The following is a 16335-nucleotide window of genomic DNA, read 5'->3' on the forward strand; positions in this document are numbered from 1 at the left end:
AAGGTCACTCAGCTGGTGGCACATTGAGGAGGAGTGGGGACTCAAGCCCAGTTCTCCTGTTTCCACGCTACGGCACCATGCTGTCTGTCTAGAACACAACAGTGAGAAGAACACAATGAGCTGGCTTTTTCACTACTCAGAGGAGTCCCAGTGCAACTTACAAACACCTTTCCCTTCCTCTCCCCACAACAGATACCGGTGTGGTAGGTGGGACTGAGAGAGCTCAAAGAGAACTGCTCTGCAAAAAGAGCTGTGACTAGCCCAGGGTCATGGAGCTGGCTGCATAAGGAGGAGTGGAGAATCAAACCCGGTTCTCCAGACTAGAATCCACTGCTCTTCATGACCTCACCACGCTGGCCTCGCTCTGCCGGAACCGCTCTGCCAGAACCTTGCGCCAATTCTTCTTGTTAGTCTAATCTACCTCATTGGACTAGTGCAGAGAAGCAGGAATGCTCCCCATCCAAGGGAAGGTGCACGTGGGAACGAAGTTCGAGTCCAGGCTGCGTCCAAGCACACAAAAGCTTGCCCCTTGAATCAAACTCGGTTGGTCTTCAAGGTGCCCCCGGACTCGAAGGTTGTCCTGCCGCTTCAGACCGACAGGGTGACCCACCTGAGTCTCCTGCACGTGTGAATGGGCCTTGGCGTCCGGCAGCGCTTTCAACAGCACTCCTACCTAACCACCCCCTCCCCGCCCCCAGCCTCCAGCCGGTTTCCATCGCTAGTTAAGCTCCCTGCCCGGCTCGGACTGCCGAAACCACCGGCCGGACCCGATCCTTCATTGACTCGGAAGCCATTTCTACCGCGGAGTTCACTGGGGTGGATTCCCCACTGTCTTGTCCCGAGCTTGTAAGTGCCTCGGGGCGGGGAGCAGCCTGCAGTTCACATTGGTCCCCGGAGGAAGCCTCCTATGTGGAGCCCCCACCCCACCCCACCCCACGCTTACTCATCCTGGGCAGGGGCGGCCAACCCCAAAGTTTCCCCACCGTGTTGGCCCAGAGGAGGTGGAAGAAAGCTGGTTGTTTTATACCCTGCTTTTCACTACGTGAAAGAGCTCCAAAGCGGCGTACAATTGCCTTCCCTTCCTTTTCCCCATAACAGACACTCTGCAAGGGAGATGGGGCTGAGAGAGCCCTGAGAGAACAGCTCTAAGAGAGCTGTGACTGAACAAGGTCACCCTGCGGAGGAGTGGGGGATCCAACCCGGTTCTCCTGATCAGAGTCCGCCTCTCTTTAACCACCATGAGGCAGGTCTCAGACTAAACGTTGAACAAAGAGACTGTTTGCATATCAGACGTCGCCTATGCCAACAGCCTCGGGATCCCGCCGCGTTAAGCACAAAGCACGAGGCTCCCACACTCTCTGAACCCTTGGCGCAAAGCTCCCCCGCCCCAAGTTGGCAGCCTGAGCGACCCTTGGGGGGGGGGGGGTCTCTATGGGTGCCAGCTCGGCTGTGTGGTTGACGGGTCGAAACCAACCCAGAGCGTCTGCGCAGAGGGGTCGGCTCGAGGGTCCTGGGTGGACTGGGCATTGCAGGCGCCCAGACGTTACGGTGATGGGCGCCCGGGGCCCTCTTGAAATCCGCGCGGGGTTTCCTCCCAGGTAAAGGAGCAGAAACTCGCGGCCTGAGCCCTGGAAGCGCCCCGCGGCCAGCCAGGAGTCGCCTAGCGGTCCCGGACACAACCCCGACGTGTCGGGATGCCGCGCCTTTCCGTCCGCCCCGGCCACCAGCAGACGGCTGAGCGGGGCTGGCGCAGGACCGACCCCCCCCCCTCCCTCTGCACGGCGGCGCGTTGGGCTCCTGGCCAAATCTGGCCGCAGCCTTCGCGGCCTCCGGGACGCCCGGCCCTTCCTGCTCCGAGGGGGCGCCGATGCTGCTTCCCCGGGGAGCCGCTGCCCATCTCCCTCCCTCCCTCCTTCCCTCCCTCCTCCGCCCTGCCCTGCCCTGTCCTGACGTCTGCCAGCCAGCCAGCCACGCCGCGATGCCCGCCGCCCGAGCCGCCCGCGCCTTCTCGCCTTGAGCAGCCCCCGGGTGGACGCGGAGGGTGGGCTTGGCAGGAGACGCGCCCGCCGGGGAGGCCACCGCCATCCTCCAGCCGACGGGCAAGCCCAGCGGGGAGGGAGCGCAGCCCAGCCGAACCGAGCCAAGGAGGGGCAGGACAGCCGACGGCGCACGGGGCACCTGGCGGCCGCCTTCTAGTCTGCAGGCAGCGCCTTGGCCCCCGCTGACGCCCCCCTCCCGGGCTCCACGCTTGCTTTTCCGCCGGACCCGAAGCCGCCTGCGCCGTCGCCTGCTCCTGCAGCCGCCAGGTAAGCTCCTCGGCCCTTCAGACTTGGCTGCCCATCCCCGCGGCGTGCGCCCTGGGCGCACGGCCGAGGCCAAAGGGACGGCGCTTGCTTGGCGCCGCCTCGCTCCCACGGCCGGGAAGGGAAGGCGGCGCCGCCTGTGGGGAGGGGGCCGCGACCACCGCCCGCTGCCCTCGCCCTGCTGATCCGCCTCGCTCTTTTGCAGCCGGGACGCCTCGCCCTCCGCCCAGCCATGTTGGACGGCCTGAAACTGGAGGAGACGCCGCCGAGCGCGCTGGAGCCGCCGCCGGCCTCCTTCCCTTCCCTGCGGGGTAAGTGCTGCGCTCCCGCCTCCCGCCTCCCGCCTCCCTCCCGGGCCCGTCGTGGCAGCCCCTTCCCCGGGGTCTCTCCCTGGTCGGGCAGTCCCTGCTGGCTCCGAAGGGGCCGCTGCTTTGCACCCCGTCCCATCGGAGGGCTCTGCGCCGGTGCGCCCTTACCCCTGCCTGGTCCCGCTTTCTGTCGACAACCCGAGTCGTTCCAAGGCACCGCCGGCGGAAAATCCGGAATACGGATCCGACGGCTTGCGAGAAAGTTCCGTCCCGAGCGCGAGCCCCTCTGCCGGTCAAGAGAGACCCCCCGGGTGGGTGTGAAAGAGGCTCGCAGCCACCACCGGTACTCTTATTCGCCTCAATTAATATTAATAGCACTAAGGTTTTATTTTTATATAGAAAACCGAATCGATGGTATTTTATTGTTACAAATCCCGTTTGATTAATCTCTTGGTAGCGCAAAGGCGCACTTGGACACCCGGGCAATATTTTGGACATTCTGCCTCTCTCCGGATCGAATTCCGGTCTTCACGGGGCTGGAAATGAACGATCCGAAACGCGGTTTCTCTTTTCGGACACGCAGAGATCATTCTCTCTCCGAAGGATTCTTCTCCCGACGTGTGGCGCTTAGCCAGCGGCGCGGAGATCAGCGTTGCGTTCCGGGCAATCCGGATTTAAAGACGATTTCAAAATGGAGCGTCCGGTTCAGGGGTATGTCGGGCGCCAAGGCCCGATGCGGTTCTACGGAGGAAACAGGTGTGGGAGTTCACTAGAAGATGCAGGGCCGGCGAGAAACGGGGGAGCCGCGGCTGCGGAGGTCCCAAGACCGCGAGGCGGTGGCTCTTCCCGGAGGCATCTCCCGATTCGGATCGGACTGCGCATCCTTAAACCAATTCCGGCTCCCCCAAAAACAAATTCGCCTTCAGGCCATTCGATCGGTAGGAAAGGTCCAGTCTGGGCCCAAAATCTAGTCTCCAAGGAGAGGGATCCCCTGCTGGTCAAAGATGCCGCTCAGTTCTTCCGGCATCCTCTTCCCTTTCGGGGGACGGATTCTTCCCTTCCGTTTGTGTCCCAAGGAACGGGATTCTCCCGGGCCAGTCCAGATTCCCGGCCTTCCCAAAAGGGGTCCAAAGGGATGCAGAGGCGCGTAGAGAACGGTCGAAGCAGGCGGGTGGGAAACAGCATCGAAAGGAGAGGGGAGAAAACGCTGCCGAAGAGAGCTGTTCGAAACGAGCCTACTCGGAAGTAAATTCCGTTTTATTCCATCGCATATGATGCAATGGGGTTGGCTCCCAGGAAAGGAGTTTTAGGATTTAATTCTATAGGATTGGCTCCCGAGACGGCGCTTTTAGGATTTTATTCGATACGAAAGAAAAACCCTCCCAAGAAAGAGTTTTTGGGATTTTATTCTCTAGGATGGACTCCCAGGGAAGCGTTTTTAGGATTGCGGCGGTAGTCGCTTATCCGCTTTTTGTTTTTGTTATTTAACTCTGGTTTTGCAACCGGCTTCTGTTTTTCCCGTTCCCCCCCCTTCGAAAGATTCCCTCCCCCCTGGTACCTTGTTTGTATTCGGACCCCCACCCCTACCCCGCGCCGCAAAATGAGATCCCGGACGAAACTTGCCCGACGCGTCATTTGAAATTCAAAAACACGGCGAACTAGTCGGATAAAACCCAGAACGCGTCCACACGTTACACAAGACCGACTCCTCGCGCAAAGGCACGAACAGTTCCGCGTGAAGGACGCCTGAGATCCCCCTCCTCCCTTTAGATGCGTGTCGAATAATTTTTACCGTCCCTCTCGCCTTTGGACTGCTGAATTTGGACATTTAAACCTCACATCCTCCCAGGTCCCGGTTCCTTATAACATATATATTTTTAAAGAAACGCCATTTTCTGCTTTCTGCAAACAGACAGACACGTGAATATGCAAGACACGTGTTCACTGTGACGCTCCGGTTACTATGTGCCAGCGTCATCATTAAACTTGAAAACCTCTCCTCGAAAAGGAGATCTTCCTTAATATTTAATACTTAACTATAATTTATTTATTTATTTATTTATTTATTTATTTATTTATTTATAAAGTAAGGGGAATATCCAATTAGTCCTCTTTAGGAGAGGTTGCTGCGGGCCGATTTATTTGGGAGAAGCGATCTTTTGGAGATCCCGGTACATTTAAAAAATAATTTAAATAATTTAAAAAAGAATAATGAGAGCCCTCCTGATCAAAGTCCAGAGGCACCTTAAAGATGTACAAAGTTTTGTTCCAGGTATATGCTTTCGGGCGCACGCCCCCTTCCTCAGATGCAATGCACCGGGAATGAGCAGTCCATACATACCTATCGGCTGTAAGGTGAACAGCAAAATCAGTAGACGGCATGAGGAGAGATGTTAACATGGAGCAGGGAGAGTCGTACCTCATTCCAGGACCCCCCATAGGCCCCCCCCCCAGTAATCGAGAGCAGATCTGGCAGATATTCAGACTACAACAATAAATAACCTTCATGATAATAATCGTAATAATTTGCCTTTTGACGACGGGGGAAGTCTTTTGGGGATTCCAGCTGGGTCTCTTGGAGAAGGCAATCTTAGGGGGCAATTCTGGGCGTGATTACTCAGAAGTAAGTCTCAGTGTGTTCCATGGGACTGACTCCGAGGTTAACGGACCCACAGGATTTGCAGCCACCGCATCCAGCGTGGTGCTTGCTGCTTGGAAGGAGTGGGGAGTGGCAGAGAATCCGAGCGGTGATTCCAGTCGTCTGAACGCTGTCCCTCCCCACAACCCCCGCCCCTCCGCGCTCAGGCCCCCCCTCCAATTCAGCCATCTGGTCTGACCCTGGTTTCGCGGACATTGGAGGGGCTACCTTTTTGTGGCTCAGCTCAGAGATCCAAACCAGTTGCGCCCTGAGTTTTCCCCGTACGAAATTCCCCGTGCATTAAGAAAGAAAGAAAGAAAGAAAGAAAGAAAGAAAGAAAGAAAGAAAGAAAGAAAGAAACCCACCTCAACCCTCCCTCCCCAAACCCTCAATAGAAAGAAGGCGGGCTGTAAAGGGAGCGAATAATATTATAATAAATAGAAATAAAATAAATTAATATATAATAGTAAAAGAATAATATATCCTCTCGGGGCCCAAAAGACACGGGACTCCCTCCCAGAGCCTGTCTGGTTCAATGGTTCCGTGGAGAGAGAGATCAAGGTGGGGTCCGGGGAGTGGGCAAAGAACGCCACCCAGAAATATAAAACTGCACCCATGCTGCTAGACCAGATAGCGCGCTATAGCGACTGTATGCTCACACAAGAGAATCCAGGGGGCGGGGATCGCTACAGCGCAACAGCCCAATCAATTAGGTGGCCCGCAGCATGCCTCTTTCGCACCCAAGGCGGGAAGAGTCCCTGCCCCGCGGATCCTACAGCTCCCTGCTGGAGAGAGGCCGCTGGACTCAATCCGGGGGGGGGGGGCGCGTGGGGAGGGGGCGTCTTCCGTCCGACCTGCCTGATTCTCCGGCGGCTCGTTGCAGGTGGAGGCGGGCGGCCGCGCTCGGTGTGCGAAGGCTGCCGGGGCGTGATCGCGGAGCGCTTCCTGCTGCGCCTCAACGAGGCCCTGTGGCACGAGCGGTGCGTGCGCTGCGCCTCCTGCCACCAGCGCCTGGAGAGCACCTGCTTCTACCGCGAGAAGAAGCTCTACTGCCGCCTGGACTACCAAAAGTGAGTACCCGGGCAGAGGGAGCCGGCAGGAGGGCGCCTACTCGGGAGTAAGCCCCGCAGAACTTTCTTCAGACGGGGCTACACTTAGTTTAGGCCAGGGGTGGCCAAACTGGGGCTATCCGGATGTCCGTGGACTACAATGACCATGAGCCCCTGCCAGCAAATGCAGCAGGGGCTCATGGTCATTGTAGTCCACGGACATCCGGAGAGCCCCAGTTTGGCCACCCCTGGTTTAGGGTATAGCATCATGGTCAGTCCACTTCCTGACCTTTTATTACTGTCTCCTGCAGACTAACAGCTCTAAGGGGATTTTGGTCACTTTCTCCTCCTTTTACAGCTCTTTGGCTTGGTATGGGGCTGGAAGAGAGCGGCAGCCTCTAATCTGGAGAGCTGGGTTTTATTTCCCCACTCCTCCTCCACACGCAGCCAGCCTGGTGACCTTGGGCCACTCACAGTTCTCTCAAAGTGGTTCTCGCAGAGCTGTCTTCTCAGAGCTCTCTCAGCCCCAAGCTACCTCGCAAGGTGTCTGTGGTGGGGAGAGGAAGGGAGGGCGATTGTTGGCCTCTTGGAGAGTCCCTTGGATCGTGAAAGCAGGCGTCTCAAAACCAACTCTTCTTTTTCTCTCCATTTTTGAGAGCAAGATGAGGACATGTGGGTTGCATCTCTGTCCATCCTAGGCAGCTTAGCCTACAGTAGCTCACCAATTCTACCAGTCCTGGATGGAGTTCCTATAATAAAGTGGTTGTATTAGATTGCAGCCTCTTTAATTATGTTTGTTATTTTCTTACCCACAATCCCACTAGAGCAGGGGTAGTCAACCTGTGGTCCTCCAGATGTCCATGGACCACAATTCCCATGAGCCCCTGCCAGCAAATGCTGGCAGGGGCTCATGGGAATTGTAATCCATGGACATCTGGAGGACCACAGATTGACTACCCTTGCATTAGAGCACATTTTGCTTCCGTTGTGCTTAGCCTTGAGCGCTCTGCTATGGCTTGTGTATTCCATCACCCTGGAGGGGAGTTTCCATCCAGCCGGATCTGAAATAATTTTGATTCAGGAAAACTATTGCGTGCTGTGTGGATTACTCCCGAGTAAGGGTGCAGTCCTGCACAGGGACAGGGCCACGGTCCATTTGGCTAGAGCGGAGTTACTTTTGACCAAGAGGTCAATGTGTACGGCCAAATGTGTCATTCCATATTCAGCTTGGAGCTGAAAATATGAGCAGCCGTCCAGTAACTGTACTTTAAAGACGACCCAAATTTGTGTCCGGGAAAGAGTTTTGGTGAACCGCTGCTCACGTCTTCAGGGACAGCTGAAACTAGGGGCTTATTTCAAGTCAGCTTTTAGAAAATCCAGTTGGTTGTTTTAAAGGGGACCTTTGCTGGCCTTTGCTTCTCGGCAGCAACAAGAGCCTTGATCCAGGTCTTGTCTTTTTTTTTTCCTAACTGGGCCTCACTTAAGCACAAGGTTCTTCCTTGTGATCACTTATTGGGTGAGGGAGAAATACAGCTGGCTGTAGGGTTGACTTTTGAGGGTTTGGCATTGTCTTGCTGTAGAAGAACAATTCATACAAAAATTGAGAATTAGTTGAACAAGCAGCAGCTGGACAGATCCTGATCCTGGATGCTTCAGGCTGATCCTGCATTGAGCAGGGGGTGGGACAAGATGGCCTCTATGGTCCCTTCCAACTTCTATGATTCTGTGATTCTATCCATTATATTTTTTTTAAGCAGGGGACTATTTGATTTAATCTGATTGAACTGGATAAACGTGAAAGAGTGGTTAGAATACCTGTCCATTTTTTGAAACATATTCATCCATACTTTAAGAATCTGAGTGGATGGGATGGGGTGGGGTGGGGGGATAATGCTGGTAGGTTTCAAAGGGATTTGGAAACTTTTCGGTTAGACTGATCGCTTTGATGTTCTGCAGAGCTGGCTTCACTGTTGCCTCTCCACATCCCCAAAATATTTTTTTGCAAGGCAAGGGATTATGTGGAGGGAAATCGTCCCTGTGTATATGTCCTATGTAAGGAAACACTGGGCATTCCTGAAAGAGGTATATGCAGAAGTCACAACCATGCAGTTAAAAGCACGTGCCTAGGTGGGCCCTTGAGGACTGTTCCTGCCTATTATGGGTAGGGGCTTGTGTAACTAGCTTGGTGTTTGGGTCCCACCCTACCCTGAGTTTCCTCCTACCTGACATGTTAGATAATGCACTTTCAATGCCCTTTAGAAGTAGATTATCCTGTTCTGAACAGGAAAACCCAGCTGCAAAAGAACATTGAAAGGTGCATTATCCAATGTGTACAGAAGGCTTCCGCGCCATCTGGAGCGAAGTAGCTGACATAGATTTAAATGAGGATACGGCTATAAAAGGAAGAGGTGGGCCCAGGGAGATGAGCACTCTTTAGTTCCGGCTTTCTCGACTCTGGTTTCTTGATGGCTCTGAAAGGGTTTCCCAAATGGGTGGGAGTTAATTAATTTTTAATATATATATATATTTAAACTTGTTAAACATTTATTGGGTGATATGACCCCCTCCCAAAGTGGCCAGTGATGGGCCTGGAGGGGGTGGCCAGGGGAGGGGCCCCAGGGTGAGCATGTCCCCAGCTCTGCTTCCCAACCATATTCTGCACAATCGCAACTCTTCTGGGGTTTCTCAAAGCCTGAAGAATGTTTCAGGGATTTCTCAAGAGTGAAAAAGTTGAGAAAGGTGTTTAGTCATTCTTTGAAGTTACTTACAGATCCCTCCCCCTCAATGGTTCCATTGCAGCAATTAGCTACCAGCAAGATTAAAACATGTTTCTGGGGCATTCATTGTAAACACTGAACTCTGTTCTTCATAACAAACTAGCAATGTCTGTCAAGAGACCTTCCTACTTGCTTGGAAGTTAAGTCTCTCTGCTTAGAGGTTCCCCACATCTCCACCAAACTGTCCCTTCCTATTTTTTCTGCTTTGTTTTATTGCTTTTTTCTATAAAGAAAATGTAATTAGTTAGTTTTGGTTGAACTGCTGAATCGATGCCTCCTTCTAAGTTCTTCTTCACCAGGGGTGGGGTGGGAGGAGGTGGGCTGCAGTGACTGTCTTGCATCTCTGTCCCCCAAACGATGGTTCATTCGTTTTTCATTCTTGCAATGGTGACGCTGCTATTGTGTTACGTTAAAAATTAAACCCAAGTATTTATTGAGCAGCTCCTTGAACTGCCTGGAGGAGAGTAGTGAGCACCCCCCCTTCCACAATGAGAAGGAGCCATTCTGGGATCCATTCAAGAGTGGATCTCCAAAAGATCCATCCTGGAATGTTGCAGCTACTCCTCCAAGGAGAAGGCTCCATTCTAGGATGGATCTCCAACAGAGCCGCTACTCCACCAATGAGAAGGATCCATTCCAGAATGGATCTCCAACAGATCTATCCTGGAATGTTGCAGCTACTGCAGGTGTGAACAGGTGGGTGCAGATGTAAAAACAACAGGGGGAAATTAAAAGGCACTTCACCAGTGTTTTGCTCAGGCAGACTGAACAGGCTAGTGCTTCCATGGCATTTGGAGTTTTTTTTTTTAAGTTATCCCTAAATCACATATAGAAAAAAGATGGGAGGATAACTGGGGAAACATTGGAATGAATCAGACGGGCAACAAACATCAACTGCATTCTGGGTAAAAAGTGCAGCCCTAGGCAGGATTACTCCAATGGAGGGCTGCTGAGTTCAGGTTTCATTTAGCAACATGAGAACGCTTTTTTGTTCCGGCAGTCCTTCCGATTCTAGACCGACAGGGCAGCTGCACCCAGGCAACAGTTGTCTTGGTTGAATCTGGAGACTGGCATTTGGGAGGAGACGCTTTGTATGAGTGTGCAGACTGAGTGTGAGTGAAGGCACTGCTAAAGCTCATAACTGCTGGGGATTTGGGTTTCTCGTCATATTTCTAACACCCAACGGAGCTCTATGATTGTATATGTATTTGGAATGGCCTGCACTCTACACTTACATGTATCTGAGGTGCTATAGAAAGCATATGAAAAGAGTCAGCTTGTCAAGGACATGGGTTCTTTACATTTTTCACAGTCAGAGTAGTTCAGAGTAGTTCAGCAGTGGAATAGGCTGCCTAAGGAGGTGGTGAGCTCCCCCTCACTGGCAGTCTTCAAGCAAAGGTTGGATACACATTTTTCTTGGGTGCTTTAGGGTGCTTTGGGCTGATCCTGCGTTGAGCAGGGGGTTGGACTAGATGGCCTGTATGGCCCCTTCCAACTCTATGATTCTATGATTCTACATAATCATCAAAGAAGTTGATAGTGGAATTGATGATGATAAGATCCGTACAGTCGAGTCTGACTCTTGGCAATCCTATGGCTCAACTGTCGCCATGATTTTTGATCTTGCACCACTTATTTTAGTTGTGTGATGTCCTGGCTGGTGCCCATGTTGATTGTATCTAACCACCACGCTCTCTGTTGGCCTGGTTTACCACTGACCAGTCCTAGCATAATTGCTTTCTCCACTGAGTTGGATCGCATGACATGGCCAAAGTCAGTGAGCTGGAGTTTCGTGATTTTGCCTACCGGTGATAATTGACTGCTTTAACAAATGCTTATTACGACACAATCTAACTTGTAGAAATGCGATAGACAACAAAGGAAAATAAAAGAATGGAAAACTATCCAGGAAGAAGGAAAAAATATGCCCTGGCTAGTTTATTATCAAATAACTTCAAAAGTGAAAGAGCAAATTATGAAAGAAACACAGCTGAGAGCTAAAACCACCTTTGAAAAACAGATTTATTGGGGGGAGGATATGAATTGTTAGTGTAATATGATTCTGAAACAGAATTGTATGACAAAATGGGCTCAAAACTTAGGAGAGAATATAACTAGGGACCATTGGGAGGCATTGTGGGTCAAAGGATTGAAGTTTACTGAATATCAAACGTTAAAAGAAAATTGGCGTAAAATATTTTATAGATGCTATACTGCCCCCCCCCCCAAATATAGTAAAGGTCAATAACAGTTGGAAGTGTTATGAAATAAATGCAGCATTTTATCATATGTGGTGGATTTATCAGAGAGTTAGGAAATACTGGATTATTACAGGTCATAATGCAAAAAATATTGAAAAGCAGATTTACAATGGACCCAAAATGCATGTTATAAAATATGGTACCAAGCATTGTTAAAATGTATAGTGAACTTGTTAAATAACAGTTGACAAAATGTTATATGCATCAAAATGGAAAAAAGAACCGACTAGATATTATAGAATGGTCAAAAAAATAATGGGATATGTATCAATGGCAAAGCTTACGTATTTGATACAAAACAGATCAATATCAGATTTTAATAGAGAGTGGAGTCCAATATTAGAATACATGGTTGATGAAATGTGATGGAAAGAACAAACTGATTTATGTTACATGTATATGTTAGAACTATAAACTCATGGAAAAATAATAAGTAATTTTGAAAAATGTATAAGGTATTGTGCTATATCAGCTTAATATTCATTCTTAGTTCTGCAAATGAAATATATTTTTTTGTAATATCTTTTTCGCTTTTGAATAAATAATTCATATTTAAAAATAGTATTTGAAGTGCCATACAACAGCTTGATGGCATTTCTCAAAAAGCACGGTTCAGCCAGTTCTCTGATTGCATTCAGTTTGATTAACGTAATGCGCCATACACGGGGCAGCCTTTGAAAATGGGACAAAAATCGGTCAGTCCGAAATGCCGTGGCCACGTTCAATCTTCGAATTATGTTCAAAATGTGCTTCTTGCATGTGAACAGCATCTTCTATTGAAATCTGTGGCTGTTTAGCTTGCTAGATGTTTTTACTTTCTTGGACTGGGTTTTTAGGAACGTTTTAGTTTCTTATCGGCCATGTATATAGTGGTTTCGTTTTTTGTATTTTGTGAGCTGCCTGGCATAGGTCTTCAAAGAGTGGACACAGAAATGTGTTAAGATAGATTCAGGCGTGTAGCTCTTTGTCTGAAGCCGCAGAACAAAGTCTCAGTCCAATGTGCCTTTAAGACCGACAAAGTTTTATTCTGTTGATAAGCTTTCATGTGCATGCGTGCTTCTTGTGCTTGCTTGAGAGTCAGATTGGTTAAGAACAGCAGCCTCTAATCTGGAGAATGGGGGTTGATTCCCCATTCCTCCACATGCAGCCAGCAGGGTGACCTTGGGCCAGTCACTGTTCTCTCAGAGCTCTCTCAGCCTCCTCAACCTCACAGGGTGTTTATTGTGGGGAGAGGAAGAGTAATTGTAATCCATGTTGAGAACCAACTCTTCTTCTTCCTCTTCTTCTTCCTCCTCCTCCCCTTCTTCTTCTTCTTCTTCTTCTTCTTCTTCTTCTTCTTCTTCTTCTTCTTCTTCTTCTTCTTCTTCTTCTTCTTCTTCTTCTTTTTGAGCCAGTTTGGTGTAGTGGTTAGGAGTGTGGACTTCTGGCATGCCAGGTTCGATTCTGCACTCCTCCACATGCAACCAGCTGGGTGACCTTGGGCTTGCCACGGCACTGATAAAATTGTTCTGACCGAGCAGTGATATCAGCGCTCTCTCAGCCTCACCTACCCCACAGGGTGTTTGTTGTGGGGAGAGGAATGGGAAGGCAACTGTAAGCCGCTTTGAGCCTCCTTTGGGTAGGGAAAAGTGACATATAAGAACCAACTCTTCTTCTTCTTCTTCCTTCTTCTTCTTCTTCTTCTTTTTCTTCTTCTTCTTCGCATAAGTTGCCAGTAAGAAGGGGAAGAAGGGCCAGTCAAGATGATTAAGCAACTGAACTGCAAATATAGCAAAGACTGGATGAAGACAATTAGTAAAACCTGTGAATAGCAGCAAATTAGCACACAGAATAATAAAGGAGAATAATAAAGGAATAATAAAGGATGCAAGAACTAAATAAAGTTAGCATGTGTAGTGAGATAAGAAATCAATCTCTCTGTTAAGCCCCGGGGGTTCGATTGAGTGTTCTACAAGCATATATCTCAGCAGTCTCCTTTAAGTCTGTTTCTGAATTTCGTTTGCAATAAAACAGCTACACATTGAATGTCCCCGCATTGAATGTCCAAGAAGGCTGTTCTCTTACCGGTTTCTCAGCTGTGTGAAATCTGTTCAATAAATTTGTTGGGTGAATCAGCTACTACTAGCCTTGCCAAGATGACTGTAAATATTTCTGCTCATAAGACTATGCTGCACATGCAGCTGAGGATTGAAGTTCCACCTGGTTCACTGTGGAGCTTTCTGTCACTTGAAAAACGAGCATATTTTTGGATGAAAAGACAGTGAGCCGGTCAGAACTACCCTGTTACCAGCTTTGAATCTCTTGTCCCCTGCCCGTTGGCTGAGCTGGATTGCACAGAGGGCTTGAATAGGTGCTAGGAAACGGGCAGAGGATTAAGAGCCCACGGGGAAAGTTCACTCCAAAGAATGGCCTTGATAAAAGCTCGCAGAGAAGACTACCAAGCTGATGATTGCAGAGTGAAGCAAATCTCAAAATATCCACTGTACAAGGTTCCCGATTTTTTGTCATTTGCTGGAGACACAGACCAGAATTAGGGGGGCAGAATTGTAGGTCTATGACTACAGGATTCCCAGGATATGAGAAAAAAATCGGGAACCTTGAAACAGGTCCAGTGGATATTTTGAGAAGCTGTTGTGTACTGGACAAGTCAAATCATTTGACAGACTGTGGATTTTGATCTCGTGTGTCTGTGTATGTGTCTCTGTATGTGTGTGTGAGCTGCTGTGATATTGTCTTGACTACCACTTGGTAGGCGTGAGTAGGACTACCAACTCTGGGTTTTGAAATTCCTGGAGATTTAGGGCAGTTCGTGGGCAAGGCAGATTTTAGGTAGGGGAGGAAGCTGATAGGGTGGGGTGGCCTAACAGCGGCTCTACAGATGTCCACGGACTACAATTACCATGAGCCCCTGTCAATTGGCCATGCAGGCAGGGGCTTATGGTAATTGTAGTCCATGGACATCTGGAGAGCCATAGTTTGGCCACCCTGCCCTAGAGTCTGCCCTTGGATGCTCCCGTTTCCTTCAGAGGAACCGATCTCTCTAGTCCAGAGACCAGCTGCAGTTCCAGGAGAACTCCAGGCCCTGCCTTGAGATTGGTAACACTATGTATGAGCTGGATTCTTTTTTCTGCTTTCTCTTGCCTCTGGCTACACAGGACTCAAAATTACGTACAGTGGGCATATATATTCTTTAAATGTGGAGAACTCTTAATGATCTGCGGTGTGACTGAGTTATTGTCAGTCCCTTGCATTGCTGTACAGCAGGGGTAGTCAAACTGCAGCCCTCCAGATGTCCATGGACTACAATTCCCAGGAGCCCCTGCCAGCATTCGCTGGCAGGGGCTCCTGGGAATTGTAGTCCATGGACATCTGGAGGGCTGCAGTTTGACTACCCCTGCTGTACACTGTCGTTTTCAACAGTGCCAGCCCAGTAGACAGGAATGTGGTAGCCGTCCTCCCACAAACCCAGGAGTGGTGTAAGGATTTGCAGGGTCCGTAGTACCAGAGCCAGTTTAAGAATCTGTGGGACCCTAGAAGAGTACAACTGTGACACGAGTAGCCAGGCTAGGGGTAAAAGCCCCCCCCACACACACACAGTGGAAAGGGGAGTCACTCTGAGTGTCCTTAAAGAGGGAAAAGAGGGGAGGAGAGAGACTATGGCCCTGATCCATGGGGGGAAGGCACCACATGGGCCTTTGGAAGCAGGGGGCCCATAGCATATGCTACGAGGATAAACCGTCTCTGCAAAAACCATCAAGTAGTTTTCCTACAAAGGTCTCACTGAAAGGGTTAACATTCTTTTAAAAAATTAAGTTTTGGTAGAGGGCGCCATCTGGGCATGGAATGGGAGTCCCTGTGGGTGCGCAGGTAGTTGTGAATTTCCTGCATTCTGCACGGGGTTGGACTAGATGACCCCGGAACTCACAAAGACTTCTGCTTTTAGCTATAACAAATATATATCAATTTACTCATCAGCTACGCTATGATTCTGTATTAGAGATGAAGTCCCTCTTTTTTCTCTAAGTTCATAATCTTCAGGACCATGAAAGGGTCAGCTTTCCATTTCCCATGGATGCTGCAAAAGAGGCCTTATTCTCCCATTCTTTTGCCCTCCCCCAATTGTCATCCGAGGTGCTTACCTCCTTATACTGCCTCAAATTTCCCCAACCAGTTTATGGTGGGAATGTATAGGGATGCCAGCCTCCAGATGTGACCTGGGGATCCCCTGGAATTACAGCTCATCTCCAGGAAACAGTGATCAGTTCCCCTGTTTAGAAGACGGACTGTATTGTGTTATCCCCCATTGAAGTCCCTCCCCTCCCCAAACCCCACCCTCTGCAGGCTCCACCCACAAAGTCACCAGGTTTTCCCAAACCCCAAGATGACAAGCTTAGTTTACAGTTTTCCTTGCAGATCATTGTGTCAGTGAAGCTGTCCTGGGACTTCTTATCTTGGATTGTTTTCTCTTCTCTTGTCAGTTTGTCACCTATTAAGGGGAGGATGATGGGAATCTAGGCAGCTTGCTGCCTGATAAAACAGACGATCACATCATAATCTAGTTGATTGACAGGTCCTGTCTCCCCCCGCCCCCCCCCCCCCCCCGCACACCATAGATGAACAATCAGCACAAGATTTAATTGGTTTACAGCAGCAGATCAGTCAACGAAAGCTTTATTTGATTAGGTGGCTGCAGTCAATTTTGATCAACGAAGACCTGTTTCAGTGACGGGGGCTGTGATTGAAAAAAGCATTTATTCGTTTGAGTCTGTTTAAGTTGCACAAATGAAATGGGAACAAGGGAGAGGCCTTTCCCATTTAGCTATTAGTGTGTTTGCTTATTTGCAGGGTACCCTCTTCTGGTTTCAGTATTCAAGAAAAGGTAGTTATCTTAATGGTCCAGTAGTATGCACATTCATTGGATTTAATTGGTTCATCAATCTGTTAGTTAACAACTAGGTAGGTCAACTACAGATTCTTTAAATAGTCCCAATTACAAGAG

The 16335-nt window shown here is 49.7% G+C and overlaps 1 protein-coding gene across 2 annotated transcripts in view; it reads left to right on the forward strand.

Annotated features, from left to right (window-relative positions):
• Positions 1–1925: 1925 nt before the first annotated feature.
• LMX1A (LIM homeobox transcription factor 1 alpha) overlaps positions 1926–16335 on the forward strand; it is a 79015-nt gene continuing 64605 nt past the window's right edge. For both annotated transcript variants that reach the window (XM_077336274.1, XM_077336273.1), the window contains exons 1-3: positions 1926–2306; positions 2509–2614; positions 6133–6319. In XM_077336274.1, coding sequence (XP_077192389.1) covers positions 2536–2614; positions 6133–6319 — 266 coding nt within the window. In that variant the 5' untranslated portion in view covers positions 1926–2306; positions 2509–2535. The remainder of the gene's footprint in view (positions 2307–2508; positions 2615–6132; positions 6320–16335) is intronic.

Source organism: Paroedura picta, chromosome 4 (assembly GCF_049243985.1).
Source record: "Paroedura picta isolate Pp20150507F chromosome 4, Ppicta_v3.0, whole genome shotgun sequence".
NCBI classification, from domain to species: Eukaryota; Metazoa; Chordata; class Lepidosauria; order Squamata; family Gekkonidae; genus Paroedura; species Paroedura picta.